Source organism: Varanus komodoensis, unplaced genomic scaffold, assembly GCF_004798865.1.
Source record: "Varanus komodoensis strain SLA01 unplaced genomic scaffold, ASM479886v1 scaffold11, whole genome shotgun sequence".
Classification (NCBI taxonomy): domain Eukaryota; kingdom Metazoa; phylum Chordata; class Lepidosauria; order Squamata; family Varanidae; genus Varanus; species Varanus komodoensis.
The window spans coordinates 17695012-17716939 of NW_025335317.1; the positions used below are offsets into that span (position 1 = coordinate 17695012).

The following is a 21928-nucleotide window of genomic DNA, read 5'->3' on the forward strand; positions in this document are numbered from 1 at the left end:
ACATGTTTTCCAACACAAAGCGAATGCTTTCAGTTCTCTTTTCCTTTTTCACCCGTTTGCCGAATGGTTTGATCCACGTTCAGATTAAATATGAGCCAAACTAGACTAGAAAGCGTGCCCAGACCACACATTATTAGGAAGCTCAGGGGACCAGGACACCCTTCAGCGGGTTGCCTGGGCAACAGGGGTGCACCCCTCTCCCATTTAGGAAGAACTTAATGAGAACACATCGTGATATCATCATAAAGTCAACTAGCTTTTGCTACAGCATCATGGAGGGCAAGCAAAGCCCTCCCATTGTCCTTGCTCTGAAAGGGGGACAGGGAAACAAACATGTCCCCTTTGTCAAAGCTACTGGGCTAGCACTCCACTCCCTGCGTCATCACACTGCAGCACTGTGGGCGCTGTTCAATATCTCATCTCCCCAAGCCCTCCAACCTCTAATTATGAGTAAAGGCAAAGAAAGTTATTTGTTTGCCCTCAGCAGTATCATCATGTAACCAATCGGTCTGGTTTGTGCAATGGTTTGTTTTCAGAAGAGTTCCTAAGGAGGAAAGCAATGGCTCCAAATTCACACGCACACACAAACTTATTTTTAAGACACCTGTATATGTATAGAAGCATTTGCAAGATATGTTATCTACATATGATAATTAACTTGGACCCCGCGATTCTTTCAACACTTTCTTCCATATATAGCTCTCTGCCCTTTAAGATTTAGGCTGCCTTGCTCTGTGTTCCACTCTGTCCTGGTAAGACTGAAGCAAGGTCTTTTGCGTGGAGGTATCGACCTTCTCAAACACCCTGACCAGGGAGTTCCACCAAGAAACTTCCACTGACCACCTTTTTTGTTTGCTAGTTGTGGCTGATGTTCTGGATTTATTCTGTTTATTTTTATTGCTTAGCGTTTTAATTTATTTAATTTGTTTTAAACTGTCATGCTTTTAAACAATGTGTTTTTATATTAGAAGACAACCCGAGGACCTTAGGTTGCCTGTAAAAAGATGACCAATGAGAATAACAAAAGTACATGTAAAGACTAAAAGAGCTACAAGCACGTTCAAAAAGTTACTTCAAGATATTAAAAAGAGGGTTGATTGCTCTAGGACTGAATACTGATGGTTTGTTGGAACTATAAATGAGAATGTGGATTGCATGTTTGAGGTCATTAGATTATTGATAGTGGTGTAGCGGCAAATTTAGAAGTGGGGGTTCCCTTCATAATAGTCAGAACAACCCCCTCAAAGCCACCCCTATTTCCAAAATTATGCAACCTACGATTGATTATACAATAAAAATGAGCATTGTCACTTTGTTTGGATTTCTGTTGAGTAATGAATGCAAGATGAGAGCATCTCTTTTTGAGATGAAACATTGACAGCTCCTAGAAGTTATTCCTTATTATCTTATTTATTATAAATGAATTATTTTATTACATTCATACCCTGCTCTCCAGCCAAAAAAGTACCCAGAGTGGCTTATGTGGAATTAATAAGCAGTTCCTGCCCACAGACTTTTACTATCTAAAAACATGGCATATAAGATGAAAGGGACAGGGAGGGAAGAGGAAAAAAAGGAAACTCAGGCACTATTTACCCATATGTAGTTAATAGTCTTGAGAAGGAAGGACTCACTGGAGAAGACCTAATGCTGGGAACAACTGATAGCAAAAGGAGAAGGGGGCGGCAGAGAACGAGGTGGCTGGATAGAGTCACCGAAGCAGTTGGTGTGAGCTTAAGTGGACTCTGGGGATGGTGGAGGACAGGAAGGCCTGGAGGAATGTTGTCCGTGGGGTTGTGATGGGTCGGGCATGACTTCACAACTAGCAAGCAAGTTACAGTCACCCAAGAGCAGCAGTCTGGACTGACAATCACAGTTTGGTTTCTTTTATTTTTCTGTGGCCTCTGCAACTACTGATTTTGTGTGTGCATGTGTGTGTGAAGGAGTCCAGAATCCATGGTTTAGCGGTTCCAGTTTCTCAAAATATCAAATCATCTTTTATTGTGCTCCCATTGGATCCATGATGAATCATGCATAAAGTAGCCTAACTCAAATAAGAGGCACTTTCCCCATTGATTCCAGTGACTATACAACAGCTATGATACTTTTATTCCACTTTCGCCATTATTTCTCCCGAATAATTCTGGGGTTATGAGTAGCTAGAGTATACCTATTGTTCTCACAGAGCTACAATTCCCAGAATGGTTCATCAGGCAGTTCCTCTTCCTCTCTGAAAACTGTGCCTCTTTGTGGGAGGAAGAGATGTCCGCTATTGACACTTGACAAACTACAGTCTCCAAGATTCTTTGGGGAAGTAATGACTTTAAAGTGGAATAAAAGCGTTTTAAATGTGTGCTGTGAATGCAGGGGGGATAGGAGGTAGTTTTTGGAGTAGCGAAGCCAAGCTGACCACACGACGCTGAGGAACAGAAGTTGACCATGAGGGAAAGTGTCACAGAAAACACAGGTGCATGCCTGGAAGTGTTGGGAACTGTCCAAAAACCACTCTTATTCTTAACACGTGAAATTCAGAGCTTGGGACACAATGGCAGCTGCCAGCCACAAACCAGCAAAATTACATCTCTTGAGAGGCGGTATTAGAGGGACTGTGACCTTGGCTTCAGGGACCGAAATAAGTGGGAATGCTCCCTCCACGACACCCTTGATCACTGAATTACATTAACAAGAAGCATATTTGAACAGCACGTGGAGAGTTGCTTTCACGTCTTTTTTAACTACTGTGCTTCTGGTTTCCAACTGCAACAAGAGCGAGGGAACCAGAACCATGTCAAGATGGATGGTACACTCGAAAAACAGTACTTGTTCATGGAGAGAGGTAGATCTCAAAGGCCAGTTAAGGTAACTGAGAGTTAATTTCTATACAGTGAACTTGGACTGGAGCCCTTTGCTATTTCCCTCCTCCCCAGAAGATTAATGTTTCATTATGGTATTTTTTTAACACAGTCTTTCTTGTTTGATGATTTTGTGGATTCTCTCCGCTTTCCCCTCATTTATTTTCTGTTTCACGCCCGTCATTTTTCTCCTAGTGTGATGGAGAATAATTCTCCCTCTCCCTCTCTTTTATTTTGCCAGAGGGATTTGAAAGGCTTTAAATCAATGCCTTTCAGAGAGGTCCTTGAAGGAGGTCGCAAGCAAGGCTGGGAAAGTAGAAATTGGCCAAAAATTTTACTTTAAACCCCCCCCCCCAACACATATACACATGCAGGCACCAAACAAAAGACCATGTCATATTGGCAAAGGATGGGAATTGAGGACGCAATTCAAGGACTGTGTTCACCAGCTGTGATTTCACGCCTTCTCAATCACATTAGGGTCCAGAATTACACTAGAGGGCACAGAGTTCATGTTATTGGAATTGATGGCACAGCAAATTCTAGCCTTGTGTGGCAGAATCCAGAGAAAACTGGTGAGAACAGCTGCAGTGATTGTGACCATATTCATACATTGTAGTGGTCAATATTGAAGTGCAAGGGCTCATCATGACAGCCTCCAGAACCATGTGCCTAAGAAGAGTCCAAAACAGTCTCAGTCTCTTAGCTCTTAACAATATACTGAGGCTAGGAAAATCCATTAACTACCCAACTACTGGGAGGAATTCAGCTACCCTTAGGAGAAACAGAGGCACCTGACAGGCTTGGCAGATGACGTCCTTATCCCCGCTTTTCAAAAAGACCTGGTTCTTTAGACCTGCCCCACCACAATCAGGGTTGCAAAACCTCCTTCACCTGCAGGGGCAAAGTTCATTCCAGGTAAGCTTTTCAGGGCAACATTCCCATGAGCCGGGGCTAAAAGTAAAGGAGGTGGCACCAACAGCCCAACATATTTCAGTTTAAAGCTCCTAGTAACTAAGCCTTTCCAACATTTTAGAATGGGGCAAATTACATAAAAGCCAAGAAAGTGTCTTACAATGGAAAAAAGGGTATGGCTTTTGGGAAAAGCCAGATTTGGCCCACTTGGCTAAATGACTCTCTGTCTCCCCACATGTATAAGTGTTTACATCTTTCAGGAAACCTATTGTACTTCATCTTGTCTGCCAAGAAAATTCCTTTCACATTGTGCACAGAACCATAGCGTGTCACAGAAGATGCTGAGACCTCTTAGTAGGAGCACACTGGCATACTCGGTTCCTGCAGGGTACCAGCCAAGCTTGCAGAGCTTATCACTGCTCCAGTAGAACGACTGTGCAACCTAAGAATATTTTTGCATTAAGAAACTCCGGTAAGTATCTCCTGTAAGAACAGTTTGCAAATCATTGCCTCAAAGAAAGTGCATGGGAGCTTGTGTTCCTCTATGCTAGTTGAAGTCCTGATCCCAGAACTTTCCTGACAGGAGTATTTATTACTACATTGGGAATACATCACCTGTGAAGCATCCTTCACAGAGGACTACCTGAAATGTCAAGTCTATGATTAAACCTCTGCAATTCCCTTTTATAGCAAACCCTTTATCACCAACACAACAGAGGCTGTGTCTTTAATTGCATTAAAGAAATGATCATTGTGAGCAGTTACTGGCAATTCATAGGTCTTTACAACCAAACAGATCTTTTATTACACTAAAAAATAATAAAGCACGGTTATATCCCTTTGACACGTATTTGTTCACACTCAAACTAATGGGTTGACCCAAAAACTGACTGCGCTGTAAGCTCCGGTACATTTGGGTGCTGGGAAGCCCATTTTGCTAAAGGATAGTCTTCCAGAATGGACATTCCTGGATGGAGGGGCCTTCTTACATTAGGGCCCTTTGGGGTTTGCTTTTCTACAATCAGCTGGAAGCATAATTGTAATTGTGGCTTTGTGTTACACACAGTGTAGTGCTGCTTATCCCCCATTGCAGTCCCCACAGGTGAAGGTAAATGCAAGCAGTTGTTACTGACCTAGGATTGCAGCCTTATAGTAAGAGCTGAGCTATGTTTACTCGGAATTAGTTTCCTTTTGATACAATAGGACTTTTTAGTGGAAAGTGGACTGTGGGTTGCAGTGTGTCAGACAGGGCTGCTGCTATTAAATGGAATAAAAGCAGGCAGAAGCAGACAGTGAGCAAACCATCACCAGCAGCTGTCACAATCCAGAAATGGAGGCATCCCACCCACTGACACATCCAAGTTTCCTGGCAGAACAGAAGTAGCTCCATCACCATCACTGCAGATAAGCCTCCTTGCCATCTCCTTCTCAAGCAGCCCCGTCTGTGACTGTGCTGGGACAACAGCAGTGTGGCCAGGACATTTGAGAATGGACACATGCTCCTGCGACTCCACTCTAGCGGGCACATCAGGGGATTCCAGACATCTGTGACTGCACCTTTTAATATCCGATGTTGAATTGTAAAGTTACAGAGAGCACATGACTCTTGTTACAAAACCTTCACTGGCTGCTGGGCAGAATTCAGAATGCTGGCTATGATCTATTACGGACCTATATGGCTCTGGACAAGGCTACCTGAAAGACTGTCTTCTCCCATATGAGTTTGCCTGGGTCTAAGGTCTTTGTGAAAGACTCTTCTTTTGAGACCACAACCACCAGAGGAGCATTGCGGGTGGTATGAGAAAAGGCCTTTCGGACGGCCACTCCTGGGCCGTGGAACCCCCTCCCAAGAGGGGCTGGGTCAGCTGCCTCTCTGCTCTCCTCATCTGGCAGGCAGAGGCCATTTTATTCAAGCAGCCCTTTGGCTTCTAAGTGGGCCTGTTGGGGGGGGGGGCGGGGTGCTCTTCTACTTTTCCCCTTGTAGTTTCATGCGTCGTTTCAATCAATTTAACTATTTCTGTAAGTTGTGTTGAGCACCATTTTTGCTAAAGAGGTGGGATGCAAATTAAATAAATAAGCAATAATATAAATAACTATGTCTTAAACTGAGAACCTTTGGATTCTGTTCAGTGTACCATACCTTTCCCGACCCTGCAACCTATTTCTGTCTGTGCATGCACAGGATTCACGATGCCTGCAGTCCACTAGTTGACCATCCCAGGTTCTACTGATCCTCCACTGCTAGACAACAGTAAGATATTTCTCTCAGCCCAAACCACCTTTCTGCATGCTACTTATGCATCCAGTTGAGACATTTCGGGGACAATCCTGTGCAAGTTTAGACAGAAAAAGTCCCGCAACTCCCAGCAGGACTCCGCCTGGACAAGAAAATATATGATCTGGGATAAGAGGGGCGCTTCTAGATCCATTGAATGGACTTGTGCAATTGTTCTGCCTTTTCCTCCTGAACTGATTTTGTGCATGTGCGAGCGCATATGTTAAGAAAAAGAAGCGGCAGTGGAAGAACGGAGGCGTGTTACAGATGGAACATTATTATTTGTTTGTCGTTATTTGTTTTTCGGCGCCAGGCGAAGACCTTTTTATTTAAACGTCATTTTAATTGTTAATATTATTTGCTTATTTTATCTGGCCAGGGCGACTTATTTTATATTGTTAATTTGTTTTATATTCTGAATGTATTATATTTTAATTTTATGTTGTGAGCCGCCCTGAGGCTTCGGCGAATATGGCGGCATAGAAATGTTTTAAATAAATAAATGAATAAATGAAACATGGTGTCATGTAGCCTTGTCTAGAGGCACTCCTTGTTCCCAGAAAAAGTGCATAATTAATTGGGGATGCTCCCATTTATTACTTGCCTTGAATATCTCCTCTTATAGCCATTCCATGCTCCGTACCACAAATCTGATCCAAATCATATTTAGCATAACTAACAAGCAGGGAAAATCAAGTTGGTCTGGAGTTGTGAAACTGACTACGTCGGGTTGCCTGGTTAGATCCAGTTGTAGAACTGAGGAAACTATAGGCTGGGCTTTCTCAGTGGAAACTGATCACAACCCAATCCCTGGCCATGCTTAGTTGGAAGCCTGCTTACCCGCAATCCTCTTCCCTTATGCTGCACGCACTCTTTTTAAGACAACAGCTTAAAATAAATCATAATTGTGCTGCTTTTTTTTAAAGGAAACACACACACAGAGAAACCAAGGTTTTAAAATATGTTGGAAGAAAGGGCATGTGTGGTGGCCAAGATGGGTAGGGAAAGGAGAGGGAACAATGTCGGCCACTTGCCAACACCAGGCCAGCTATGGGGATGAAACAGGGAGAGGCACCCACTGAAAATGTAGTGGTCCTCCTGGAGGCGGGATGGTCAATTGCAGTTCTGCTTACAGCTTACACTAAAAAGCAATCATTGTATAGCAGTTGAAGGGCAAGTAATCAAACTGGTAGCATATCAAAGATGCCCCAGGTCAAGAATGAGGCCGAAGTTGACATGCTACCATACAGTTGTATATTTTCCTTTGCAAAGTACTCTCGGTGGACCAGCTGTGCTAATCTGCATACTTATCCATTCTCCTGAAAGCTGTTTTTCCCCCCTGAAAACTCCCCTCCCCTAAACGGCTTCTCCTCCATGGGGCACTAGACCAGGATTTATGCATATTCTTATTTACTAAGGTAGAAAGTTGTCTTACACTGGTCAGGTTCATGTGACCAAGGTTGGGGAATATGCTGTGATGACTCATTTCCTGTATCCCCCTGTGCATGCCAGGGGATTTGCAACAACTGCCCACAACAGCCACAGCACAGGTTGCTGTATCATGCTGAGGGCAATTCCTGAGACTAAATTATAGCCAAGCTGGCTTGTTGGTATGGGTAACAAGCCACTCAGAACCCCAGTGCTGTTGTAGGGGTTTGCATGATGTGACAAGCCACACTATTGAAGGTAATTATGCAAATCCTTCCAGCACACGTGCTGGCAAGGGGTGAAGAATAAGCCATTATGGTGCAGAACTGATCCGAAACCTGCCATCCACAGACACAACACTGTTGTGTTGTCCAGACCTGGGAAGGTGGCTTCCTTAACAAAGCACCCCACAACCCTACGACAAGCCATGAATTCTGCATGGTTTGTGAAGAATGCCAACAAGTCAGCCTTGCTGACTTTGATGACACAGAAAGTTGCACTCAGTGATGATAATTATGCAAATCAACTGGCCTCTGACTGACTGGGTTTACAGAACATGAGGCAAGACAGGATGTGAGAGGTTCACGGTGAACCACGTAGCATGTTCATTCATCTTACATAAGCCACTTTAGCTGGTTCAGACACCACAAACTACTCTGAAACAAAGACTGCTCACGGCCCACCAGGGTTTATCTCGTGCCACTGAGCTAGACCACTGGGCCTTCTCATCCACTACTGGCAACTCTGACTGGCAAAGACTGTCCACATTTTCTGGCAGGATCCTTTCCCAGACCTACCTGAGGATGTCAGAGATTAAACCTGGAATGTTCTTCATGCAGAGCATGTACTCTGTACTGAACTATGGTCCGTGGGGAGTCATATATTTGTAGAGTTCTGTTGGACTGTGTATTCCAATTATCCCATTCTTTATTTTTCAAAACATGACTTCTAAAATTAAAATGGTAATTTTGCCCTTCAGAAAAATAAAACAGTGCATTTACTTTTTAAAACACATACCGTTGTGACGTCAGAGTTTGGGGGGGTCATCTCCACTAGGTTAATGAAGTATGGTTCATCCTTCCATACTGGATAATTATCATTAATGTCCAGCAAAGTGATGTTTACCTGAAAAGAATCACAGTTGTAAAGCCATTTAAACAAGCACCCCTAAGGACTCCTAGGTCTGCACTGCAAGCCTGGAAGAATTTTTAACAGGTTATAAATGCCAGACAGGAACGTGATGGCAGTTTCTCACAAGATTTTTCCTTGGTTGGCTTTAGATGGCATGATACTGCTTGCCCAAGTGCTAAATATGGACCGTGTATAGGTTGTTGTTGAACCATGGGTTGCAGCTGAACTGTGGATTCCTATACTATTTTTATTATTATATTTTTTATTAATTGTATTTCTACACTTTAATAGCTGAAGCACTGGGTGGTTTACAGTGAAAGATAAACTAAAGATACAAAATAGCAATAAAGCATTATTAACATACAATAGAAATTTTAAAAGCCAAATTTAAAACCACAATTAAATCATAAGACCTCTTAAACAGTTCATGTAATGCTCCAATATAATATAAAACTAATTAAATATCCCATCATAGAGGACAGTTTTAACCTGGCACTGAAAAGATATTAAAGTTGGTACCAGGTGGGCCTCAGGGAAAGCTTGTTCCATAATGGGGGGGGGGGGGGGCTGCCCTTTGACTGTTGCTATCAATCAAACCCTTCTCAGAGGTGACAGTAAGAAGCAGGCCACAGATGTTGATGATAGTATCCATGGTGGTCCTAAGTCATGTAGGACTTCAGAAGCTAATATCAGCACCTCAGATTAGTCTGGGAAGCAAATAGGACAGAATTGGTGTTGTGTGCTCAGCTTTTCTGGTTCTTGTTATTTATGTGGCTGATACACTTTGCACAAGTGGCAGCTTCTGAACAGTCTTCAAAGGAAGCTCCAAGCACATTGCAGTAATAGAGCTTAGAGATGGCTGAAAGCAGGATATCCCAGTACAGTAAAGGCACAGCTGGGCTTTCAGACAAAGCTGACAGAAGGCATGCCATACCACCTGGGCCTCAAAAAGATAGAGATGACTCAGGAACACCCCAAGCTATCAACCTGCTCCTTCACAGAATGGGGGTGCAGCCCCGTCCAGAAAAGGTTGAACTCCTTCCATGTTTAAATCCAGTCAGATTAACTAAAAATGGTTTGTTAACCACAGTTCACAAACCAACAACCAACCTATGAGTTCTCCTCATGGATTGGTTGTTGTTAAAAAATCATGGTTTGTTTGCACCATCACAACTCATATTTCAACAGTTAGTCACCTTTCAATGGCTATCAGGTCCAGGGCATGGGCTGTAGGTACATGTGCAAGGTAGATTCCTGCAGCAGGTTCACAGGCCAGAAGCAAGAGGCAAGAGTTCAGGGTCAAAGCCAGGGAGATGATAGATCCAAGCAAACACAGCCCAAGATCTCACAATCCAAAGGCACAGTCCAAAAGTCAACTTTCAAAAAGACCATCACATTCAAGAGCCAGGAGAGGTCAGGAAGGATGGGTGCAGGTACCTGGGAATCAGGGGTCAGGCTGGAGATGAGGATGGAGGCAGGAACAGACTGGAGCAAGGCAGAAGGCAGGAAGGCGGGCAGGCAGGGACCAAGATTCAGGCCAGGGGAGGCAATGCATAGAGCCAGAGCACAAGGGGGTCACCAAGACAGCAAAGAGCAGCAGTGTAGGGAGGCCTCTTTGCTGGTCTCCGGGGCTTCTAGCTGCACCGCGTAATTGCTCCTCAGTTGTTCCCTGTCAGCGCCGGCAAAGGTATTCCTGATTCTGCAGGCACCGGCAGGGCCACTCAGGCCCTGATCCTGTCAATGACCACCTGTACTAACCCATACTCACCTGCTGCATGTTCCCTGATCACAGTCCTTGTGGCCGTCTTGATGCCCCTGACACACACAAGTTAGCTTTTCGGCAACCTGCAGTCTCCCCAGCCCACTTCACTCAGCAACATCCCAGCTTATTTTCACTCTTTATTCTGGCAGAGGAGATACTGTTAAAAGGAGCTTTCAAACTTCCATACTCAGACTTCCTAACAACAGTGCAGACACCTCAGTTTACAGCAGCACGAGTCACAATGCATAAAAGAATTTGCATGATTTTCTTCCACCCCTGTCCTCTCAGCCACTTCCCATGGGTTATCCACAATATGTGAATAATGCTGATGAACACTTTTATCCTTTGCATATTCTTGTCAATGGGAGAATGTTATTTCAGTTCCATGACTGAACTCATGAGGCTTGAGTTTAAAACTCACATACATCACCTTTTCTTTTGACAGTATGGTTTAACGCCAGTGCTGTTAGCTCTCGCTAAAGTGTTTACAGGGTCAAACACAACAGCACTTCATCACAGTAGTGCCATCACATGTCAGTCGGTTCACACACAATTACACAACAGGGTTCCAAGGAAACCCTGCCTCATTGTTTATAAGCAATACTAGTGCCTTCTTCCCAGTGATTCCACCTGCAAGTAGGGGCAGCTCAATGATTGTTGGAGAGTCCCTGTCCATCCATTGTTAAGTTTTATGTATGGCCTGGAAACGTTGGCTTGCCTCTCCCCTAGCAAGCCAGAGACATAATGAACTGTTGTTAGATTATGACTCTGGATTGTCAGGAGAGAGATGGTTTCTGGTACACGTGCTATGCTGAGCAATCCTTGCATCCGGGAGGCAGCAAGCCTGGGCAACAGGGGGAGGCAGGGGCCCAACACAATCTGGAGGGCACCAGACTGGGGAAGACTGTGCTAAATAAGCCACAGGTGGAAGGTTTGTGGTTTGTTAGCTGTTGGGGCTTGCAGCAGAGGCAACAGGGCAGCCTTTATGAACATGGTGCTTGTAAAGCTAGGCCAGTATTCCAGGGAAGCCCTGGCAACAATACATGCAAACTGAGCCTCAAGATTTGGAGCACACGTTACAGCAGCTATGGGAATGCTGCTCAAAATGAACACTCCATTTTATCATTCCTTTCTGGCCATAATATCTGCCAGTGCAAAATGGATTGGTACATCATGCTTTTAACTGCCTTTCAATTAACAATGTCCAGGTTCAAACAACAACAACGATCAATAAAACAACAGTTGACAATAGTAAGGAGAAGCACTAAAAACAACCATAGCAGAAATAAAAATACATCAGAGATTAAAGCCTGGGAAAGTTAAAAGGTCTTTAACTGGCCCCCAAAAGCAAGAATAGTGGGGAGACATAACAGAGGTATATAAAATTATGTGTGATGTGGAGAAAGTGGACAAGCTTCTTTTAGATAGCTGCAAGTCATCCAGTGAAACTGAACTGTGAGAGATTCCAAACAGAGAAGTGGAAGTCCTTCATCACACAGAATATACTCAACCTATAAAATTTAATTCCATCATGAAATGGTAGTAGTCACCAACACAGATGGCATTAGAATGAGATTATACAGGATAAGTCTATCAACGGATACTAGTCAACTTTCAGAATCAGAGGGTGTTACTGCACCCTGTTCTACTTGTGCACTTCCCATAGGCAGGTGGATGGCTAGTATGGAGCAGCTGACTAAATAACCCTTTTGTCTGATCCAGAAGCACTCTCCTTATGTTCTTATTCTCTTATGGCATCTAAAAGATACTGGCAGTGGTGAAGAATGTTTCATAAAGCAGGGCAATATAACTGAGAAGGCCCTCTTGCCAACTCCTATTCATGCCACCTCAGATGGTGGCAGAACTTCAAGAAGGGCCTCTGAAGAAGCTTGTTGGCTATTCATGGACAAGTTGCTGTGAGAGGTGATGCTCCTTCAGGGCACGAAAGATGCAGGCTAAGTGACAGAAGCTGACTGGGATCTATTGGCGACCATTAACAAATGTTCATTCCCTGTTAGCAGCCTAGCTACTGTCTAGCAGAGCAACTGCAATTTCTGGCATGAGTCTAATGTGGACATTTTCAGAGCACAGATATCTGTAGCCAGGCTATCTCCGCCCAGAAGAGGTTGCAGTTGGGTCCACATCAGCTTCAGCAGGTGAAAGGCACTCTATTCCACTGAGATAACATGAGCCACTAGTGATAGTGCTGAATTAATGACTACGTTAGAGTGGAAACCTTTGTCATCAGGGCAAAGATGAGGAATCTGTGGCTACAAAGTCTTCCACATTTGGCCAGCCTAATTCTCAGTCCTTTCTCCACGCAGCCCCTTTCCACTCTGCTTATCTGATTGGCTTAGCTGCACAGAAAGGGTGAAGTTTGAACCTCCCCATTCAGCAATTCCCCCTTCCCTGCACTGTTCAGTGGACAACAGATAAGCATGGGGAATGGCTTCAAAATCCTACAGCTGATGGGGGTGCGTGTGCGCATGTGCGTGCGTAAATCACTCTTTTCCTCCATCAGCAGCTCACTCCATTGCTGTGCTGGACACTGAGAAAGGAAAATGTGTAGATAGATGCATGTATATGGGAGGTGGGATTTATGTAAATAGATCAGTGTGATGAAACTAGCATCATTTGAGGTCATGCCTGAATATGAGGAAGCCTAGTGGCTAGGATCAAAGTTATGTTACATTTGGTTCATGGTGATTTCAGTCTATGATATCAATGCAGTTTTGAAAGTTACCATTAGGTTGACAGTGACCAGTCCAATAAATAAATACTTTGGAAGATACAACTGCGGTGCAGATGGTGGATCACTTTTGGTGATACACCCAACCCTAAAATTGCTCTGGCTCTTACATATTGTAGATTGATGCCAGAAGTCATATAGTCATGAAGTCCTAAAGGATCAAAAAGCCACACATTCTAAACTTTGCCTGTAAGGATGGACTATCTATCAGTAGACCATCTCAGATCAGCCTGACCAAACCAGACCACAGTATGCAGTAAGAACGGCAAGTAAAAAAGCAATGCACACCCTCCAAGTCACTGCCAATCTCTGTCCTTATTCATCAATCCCATTCAGAGAAAGAGAAACACAGATGGGCAGACTTCAGTATGTTGCATGCAACACTCTTTCTCTAGATGTAGCAGTTCTAGATGCCACATGGAAAACTGGGGGGGGGGGGGATTCAATGTGGAACACAAGAAAGAAGCCATGCAGCCTCCTTCGAAAATGTATCCAAGTTTGTTTCAAAACTAGTGAGGTTCTCTGTGACCACAGCTAATCTACGTGAAATGGTAATAGCCGCAGAAAACAAAATCCATCAATCAATGTCCAGTTTGAGCCACTGGTTTTCTTTAGACTACAGAACTAAATTAGCACTCAACAAAGATAGCATTTAGAAACATATTCAGGCTGAAACTCTACAACCACTTACTCAGGAGGAAAACATGGCTTTCAATGGGACTTGCTTCACTGTTAAAAGCACTTGTTCCCTTCTGCTTCAAAGATGGGTGAGCATTTGTACAATCAATGGTATTCATGTTGCCAATAGTGTTAAAATGCTAGCTCAGGGGGTAATCAGTCAACATGGCAAACAGGAGGTAATTGCCTTCACTGTTAACCGTATGTCTCCTATGGAGCCCGCTGTAATCATCGTCATGTGCAAAAATGGAAAATAAATTACAATCAAGAAGAAAAACATGCACTAGTACTGTACCCATGCAGGCACTGGGTTTATTAGCACTGTATATTGCACAGTGTACAACCTGAGCTGTTCCCACACTAATTCTATAGGCAAGGAGTACTGCATAAAAGCTACTCGTATGCCTGCAGTCAGAACTTGAGGCTAGATGGACAGGGACACAAGATGGACAGGGGCATTAGTCAGGCAGGATGTGATGCGGCAGGAGGAGAGCTGTGTGCACCTGTGTGCATACGCATGTTTGAGAGAAAGAGGGAGATGGGGAGGCACTCAGCAAGGTCTTAACCAAAATTTAACTTCACCAAGAGAAAATAGCGTGTTAAAAGCATTTGTTGTCGGAAGGTTTTTGGTTAAATACAACAACTCTATTTGTAAATATACAGCCATAGCTAAAACAGTGTTATAAAATACAGCCATAATTATGACAAAGAGTAAGCCTTGTTTGAACAAAGGGTTTCAACATGGCGATACTAACACAGGCATGGCTCTCTCTCCCGGCTTTGCTAAACGCGATGCAGTGAGAGGAAGTAAGTGTATTACTGACTATTTCCAACTTTCCCTCTACATCTAGCACAGCACAATTCCCTTATGTCAGCAAAGTTTTGACTTCAGCAAACTTAACATTTGCTGCTTTTTTGACATCCACCATGGCAACTTTTTTCTTAACAGTGTATGCTATATTGCAGAGGAAACCAAACCAAGATTTGTAATTAACTGTGAAATCTGAGCAATTTAAATACAGCTCATCCTGGACAATTCAAGAAACAGGCCAATCTGATCAAGAGAAGCCAAAAGGAGAAGGCAGTGGAGCAGAGGTTTGGCTGTCCAAATCAGAGCACCAGACTTAGACTCTTTGGTGCCTGGACTCTGAAGAATCCTATGGACCATAGAATTTTGTCTGGAAGCCAAATGATTATGATCTCAATATCTAAAAGCACAATCATATGCAAGTTTAGACAGAAAAAAATGACCTACAGCTCCCAACATGCTCCACCCCATCACGCAGGATTGTGCCTTTGAAAATGTAACTTGGGAAGTGTTTATGTGGATTTCTGCTTCTAAAAAAGACATGCATAAGATGTTGCTAAGCTACTTCTGGAATTTCAGCAACAAACACAATGCTCTCAGAAATACTAACGTGCATACGTATATTCCATGCACATTCCTTAGTATCAAATGTTTCCTTGCTTTCAATGCTTTTCATATGCTTATTCAACATAGCCTTGACATTTTCATTCATTTTCTAAATTGCATCCCACTGAATTCAGTTATGATGTCATTTTTGGTGTCAATACAAAATGAGATCCTGCTTTGTTATTGAGTTGTGTTGACTACAGTTTAGTGATACCACAATGCACGTCACCTGATGATACTATCTAGTTTGCTAAATAGCATCTGACTGGTTGCTGAGGCCAGCACAGTCTTATCTACAGATATTATTGTAGAAGGTCACAAAAGAACAGCAGCAATGGGAAATCTGGTATGAACCCATTACAAAATAGTCTTTTTTGAGAAAATATAGCTTTAGAGCCAATTAAAAAACCATTCCTTGGAAAGAGCAAATTTTGCTAAGAAAATGGGAAGAGAAAAGCTGATAATCTGGTGTAACCTTAGCTTTATTCATAAGAATAGCTCATGGGGACACTTTGTGCCTTGAGAGTGTAGTGCCAAAAGCAGACCAGAGATGCTCAGACATGCAATCAGAATGGTTGCCTTGGTTTCTCACTGTCCCGGTAAATTATTTAAAGTGTTTGAAATTCCTATTAGCTAGGTGCCCTAGGGCTGTCACTGGGTAGACCAAGCAGTTGCTGATTGTTTCAAGAGCATCTGGCCAGCGGGGACCCAACTTCTGTAATAATGTGGGAGTGAGTGAGTTATGGAGGGGGGTGTGGGCACACAAATAAAAATAGATAAGGAAAATGGAGCAGGAGGAGGAAAGGGATCATCAACAGAAAATACCAAACTTAGTACAGGGTTGGAAATAACTGACTGGCATTGTGAGGGGCATTGGGGAGGGAGACTATAATACTGGTAAGGAAAAACTGTTACAGCAGAAGATGAAGCTAATTCTTTTGTCACAGAAAGAAAAGGGATTAGCCAAAAGATACTAGAGCTAGGAATGAAACATGGTGCCCTCCAGATGTTTTGGAGAACAATTCTCATGAACACCTGCCCATGGTCAGGGCATATGTCCATTGCAGTTCAAAATATCTGAAAAGCATTTAATTACCTATCCTTGCATTATATGATAAAGAGTAACAGGACAACTGGACTCATCGGTGTGGAAAATGCCAGCATATGCACAGCAAGCATATGCCTTTAAATACACATGTGCATTCATTTCTGGGAAGCCTGGGTCTTCAGATGCATGTACGAGCATGGATGATATTCACACTTAATGTACGTTTCAAGATAGGGCTCTTAGCACTTTCAATCCAAAGGCATCGTGCAGCAAGTCTGTCTTTTTCCCTTAAGGGGTTTTTTTGTGGAAAGGAAAAGACAGAAGTAGCTATGGAAAAACATGGAGGATTAGAAATTGTACACAATTTTCTGAATGAGGCAGGGCGACTGCACAATAAAGGCTTCATTTGGAAGCTCCCCATATCTTTGCTGCTGGAGTAACAGGAGTGTTTCCTTTACTAACTTGAATGCGTGGAGTTATCCTAAGATGTCCCTTACATAGGAGTAGTCTCAAAGCAAATCAAAGTCTTCAGTAATCCGAGTTAAACAAAAATGTTAATGGAAAAGAGAACAGCTGAAGAGAAAGAAGATGCCAGAAGAAAAGATAACAGTGTGCTTGGAATGGAAATGGGTAGCTTTGGGCCTGTCAGACTCTCAGGCCCACCTACCACATAAGGTTGTCGTAAGGATAATAATGGAGCTATGTAAGCTACCTAACATTTTTCACAAGAGGAAGAAAGGCAAGGTATAAATGCAAAGCAATAATAGTAAAAGGATTACTTATAAATAGCCGACCACCACAAAGACTGAAATGTTTTCAACAGCTTCTTTCAGGTCCTTCCTTCCAGGTCAGAAGGAAAGAAGAAGGAATAACAAACATACAATTTTAAATGATTTAGTTTTTAAATTGGTATCCTGTCTTTCCCCCAAGGAACCTAGGGTGGCATACAATTTTTTTCACACTTTTCAGCATAGCAATAATGTGAGACAAACTAGCCTGAGAGATGATGGCTACCTGAAGAATATCCAGAGAATGTCATGACTGAGCATAGACTTGAACCTAGCTTCCCCAAGTAAAATTCCAGTACTCTTCAAATTCCATTCAATAGGTAGGAAGCCTATGATATCTCAAATGATAAGCACAGTTGGCATTAGCAACCCCCTTGATTTCTGACAATCTTGAAACAGAGCCTACAAAGGTATTGAGAAAGAGAACCAAATTCAGCATTTTCCTTCCCAGGGAAATGACAATACTTTCATGTAGTTTGAAAGGACTTTACAAGTAGAACAATCAGATCACACCAAATGTGTGGAAGGAAGCTTTTCCTGAAGATGCCTAGATGGGGTACTGATATTGTCCAGTGCCACCTTGGGCAAATCAAACCTCTGCTCTCTTGCGATAATCATCCCGGGTACAGCTTCCTCATTAGACTGTGCAACTGATGTTAAGTTAAGCATGTGCATTTGAGAGATGGTTCCAAGGGGATCTGTCATGACGAGGTATATGTGTAATTATCCAGGGCTCTTTCATAATGGAAGAAAAAGAGAAAGAAAAGACCACACAATAATCTCCTGGAGGCTGACACATGATTGTCAGCAGCTACAGCATCTTTCTTCCTGTTCCCTCCAGTCCATTTTTAACGATGCAAGATAAATCACTCCTTGAAGAGAAGCCTTTCTGGCCAAACAGTCCTTATAAGATACTTAAAAACAAGTGCAATCAGCAGTGTGGGGTGGACAATTTGGTTTCTTTCTATCTTGCTTTATAGTTGGGTGCATGCACCCAAGTAGAATGCCAGATGAATTCAAACTTTGCATGTGTGTTGCTACAGACGGTGTTTAAAAGGATCAGCATGGATTGCGAAGACCAGCCAAATTCTCCAATGGGAGATCACTGGTGAAATGGTTTTTCATTTCCTGTTCTGAAGAAGATGGAAGAGTTCATTATTCAGGTGATTTCCAAGTGCATTGTGAAAGGATTTTAATCACTTCATGTTGGAATGGATCATCTGCCTCTCAAATTATGTAACTATGTAGTAGAAAATACTAGGATACCTTTACCCTGGTCAAATGTCTAAGGATAGGAACGAGTTTTGGTGCAAAACGAAGTTCTTCCATCACTAGTAAGATATTTACAAAAGAATAGCCTTCCTTTAATACAATAACGTCTAATAATTTTGCATTCACACAATATTACAGAGTCATTTACATTCAACCAACCCTGTTTTAAGGTTCTTCCATCCATTTATCTTTTTGTTAAACTGCTCACTCTAATGGTGTTGGCTTTATATAGAGGCTATGGGGAAAGATTCTTGAAACTCAGGATAGTGGCCAAATCCAGACTGCCTGGAGTCCAATCCATCCTGCTGGGGATTTCCAGGAGGCCTTACCCTTTCCCTCACATCTCCAGATGGTCCTAGGTTACCTTAACCATCATTTGTTTAGTGGTTTCCAGGCTTCTGTACAATCCCCCTGCCAAAGGTTGAAATGCCTCTCCAAAGGCTGAGTTACTACCAGTAAGAGCAGTCAGTTAAAACTATGCTGGCATTTCTTGTAAACTAGGCCCCTCTCCTTTGCACTGGGCCCACACCTCACTCCCAGAGAGTTGCTATGAAACAGAATGTGATTCAACACCACTAGTATAAGGTCTAAGTGCATGGCTTGGTTTTTCCTTCACATGGTTCTTATAATGATCAGGCAGTTAGACTTGAAGTCTACAGCTCCAACAGACAGACCTGGATTCTCTCAGAGGAAGGTGAGAATGCTGGCTTCATCTTCTTGCCATCCCCTCTCCCACTTGGGTTAGCCTCTCCTACCAGCTTCCTTACTATCTTGTCAGTCCTTTTTCTGCTGGCTGAATTGAGAATTGAATTCCAGACTCCAGTCCCCTGACGTCTGTCTGTCTGATTGCAAAGGTCTGACTCTTGGGTGACAGCCCAGCAGGTCTATATCTGCAGGCCCAAGGCAGCAATGCCCCAGTGGGGGCAACCTCAAAGAGGGCAACATCAAAGGGGACACTCCCAAAATGGGTTGCCCCTCTGAGAAGAGCTGCTTGAGGAGGACGCAAGGGCAAGGGCTACCCCCTAACATTGCAACTGTGTCTATTGTTTGCTTTTAGGACTCTGGGGGAAGGAGTGGGGGTGATCCTTCTTCAGAGACCTGTTGAACTCTAACTGGGGGAGGTGATGGGATCAAATAATGAGTGGGGGGGGGGGGGAACATGTCCCAGGCAGTTAATGACTGTGCTGCTTTCAAGTACTCCTTGCAATGCAAATTTGGCCAAATTTAACCTGTCCTTTGGTATCCATGTGCTTGGAGCAGTGCACATCAGGGCCTCCCTCATTTATGGCTTAAAAATGGATGAGGCAACCAATCTGGCATGTATAACCAAGGTCTGGGTATACAGGGAGGTGTGAGCTTTCCCAGCTCTGCCCACCAGCATCACAGGAGACTGGAGGGCCAGAAAAGTGGTCTACAGAAATTCTATCTCTCCGTCTCCAGGCTCCTTTTCCATCTGACTCCTACTCTAGGGTGTTTCTATCTTGTGCTGGGCCAGTGAGACTGACTGGGGGTTCTGCTGATGTACCATCTACCTTGCAACCCAACGGTCTCACTACCTCAGCTGACAGAGGTTGTCCCAGTTACAATGTTGAGGTCCCACAGAGCGCTGGTCCTATTTGAGAAGGCTCAGGATCTCACGGAGTCCATGAACCATAAACCACCAGACTGTCCCAATGTATCGTGTCTCAGAGCACGATCTGGTCTTTGTTTTTTCAGCTACACATAGGGATAATGAACTGAAGGTGGAGAATCTTGCCACAGTCAGATCACTGCCTGCTGGGATTTAGACTAACAGTCGCTTTTCCCCTCTGAAGGAATAGAACCACCTCAGGAGTTTCCAGAAAGTTCTTGGGAGGTTTCCAGGTGATATGGCTGTGGTTCCACTGAATCCCCAGTCAGTTTCTGGAATACAGAGATGGCCTGACCAGTTGCCACAATTGAGCTTTAGTGTCTTCCCTGTAGTAGAACTCATTAAGGCTCAGTGGTATACCCCAGAAGGGAGAGCAAGGAAACAAAATGGGAGATGGATTAATTGCAGAGGGAAGAAACCCTACTATATATCTACAGTCAAGTACATTTGGAGGCAGTGAGAATGGCAAAGAAACAATATCTCACTGCCTCCATTCAGTCCTGTTTTCACTGCCCAGTGGAGCTATCCAGGGTTCTTGGGGGCTCATGACATGCAGGCCCCATAGATATCTTAAGAGACATCTGAGGACCACTGCAATGTATCTGCTAGACTCTTCCAGGATAAAATATCCTGCATCTGTTGATATTTATACTCCAATCTTATTGCAGTTGAATCGGGCAAGACAGCCAGAGCACGGCCTAGTCAAGTTTTATTGGATGAGTTCCAGTTAGTACGGTGCAAGGATGCTAACAATGTGCAACCACATCCATACTGGATCCTTGTCCCTCTTGGCTAATAAAAGCTAGCAGAGGGTAACAGCCATGTAGGCCAGAAAGGCAATTAATGCCTCTTCACAAGAGGGAGTGGTTACATGCCACCCAAAACATGTGATGAGGCCATTCCTGAAAAAATTACTGAGATCTTCTGCATCAACAGCGATTTTAGGCTGGTGGCAAATATCTCTTCCTATGCAAGAGTCTTAAGCGGGTTGCGGCTAACCAAACTAAGGCACTCTTGGATGGGACTGATTAGTTGGCAGAGTGTGACCTCACGGTGCACCGGGATCTCTCAGAAGCTTTCAGTACCATCAACCATCTGGACTAGCTGGCTGAGCAGGGAATTGGGGGTACTGGATTATATTGGCTCCACTCCGACCTGGATGGACAGCTCCAGAAGGTGGGGTCTGGGGAATATTGCTTGGCTCATTGGACTCTCCAGTATAGGGTTTGTTTTGTTTCCATGCTATTTAGTATCTACATGAAACTTTTGAATGGGGCCATCTGGAGATTTGGAGTGTGCTGTCACTGTTGACATGCAGCTCTATTTCTTTTTTCCATTTTCAGCAAGTGACGTTGAGGTCTAACAAACTGAAGTTCAGCCCAGGCAACACCGAAATGCTGTTAGTGGGTGGGTCCTCTGACCTTATGGAGGGTGTTCAACCTGCTCGGGATGGGGTCACACTTCCCTTGAAGAAGCAGGTTTGTAGTTTAGAGCTATTCCTCAAGTCCTCTTTGTCACTTGAGGACCAGGTGTTTTCAGTGGCATGGAGGCTTCCACTAGTTTTGTCTGGTGATCCAGCTATACCCCTATTTGGGCAGGGATAGCCTGGTTTCAGTAATCCCCGGTCTGGCAATCCCTAACTAGATTATGCAGTGAGCTGGGGTTTTCCTCCCTTCTCACATTCAAGGCAACAGACCATTCCTATGCAAAAGCTCTTTATTCACCAGAGAATACTCAGTAAACTCAATCACCACAGAATGTATCTCTGAGCATGTTCAGAGCAGTTCCCTGAACCTCCTCTAAATGAATACTTCTGGAAACCCTCCTTTTGAGTATGTCTGGGCCCAATCCCTCCGAGAGGGCCTATATGGAAGCAAGCACACCTTTTCTCTGTACATCGACCCTCTAGTGAGCTAACTCTCCTCTCCCAATGCCACATCAAGAGTTGTACCAGCCTTACCAAATACCATGCCCCCACCCAACAAC

At 43.7% G+C, this 21928-nt stretch overlaps 1 protein-coding gene across 1 annotated transcript in view; it reads right to left on the reverse strand.

Annotated features, from left to right (window-relative positions):
• The window catches only part of CDH23 (cadherin related 23), a 598322-nt gene that overhangs the window by 155592 nt on the left and 420802 nt on the right, over positions 1–21928 (reverse strand). Inside the window, exon 26 of the mRNA XM_044420488.1 lies at positions 8488–8595. Coding sequence (XP_044276423.1) covers positions 8488–8595 — 108 coding nt within the window. The remainder of the gene's footprint in view (positions 1–8487; positions 8596–21928) is intronic.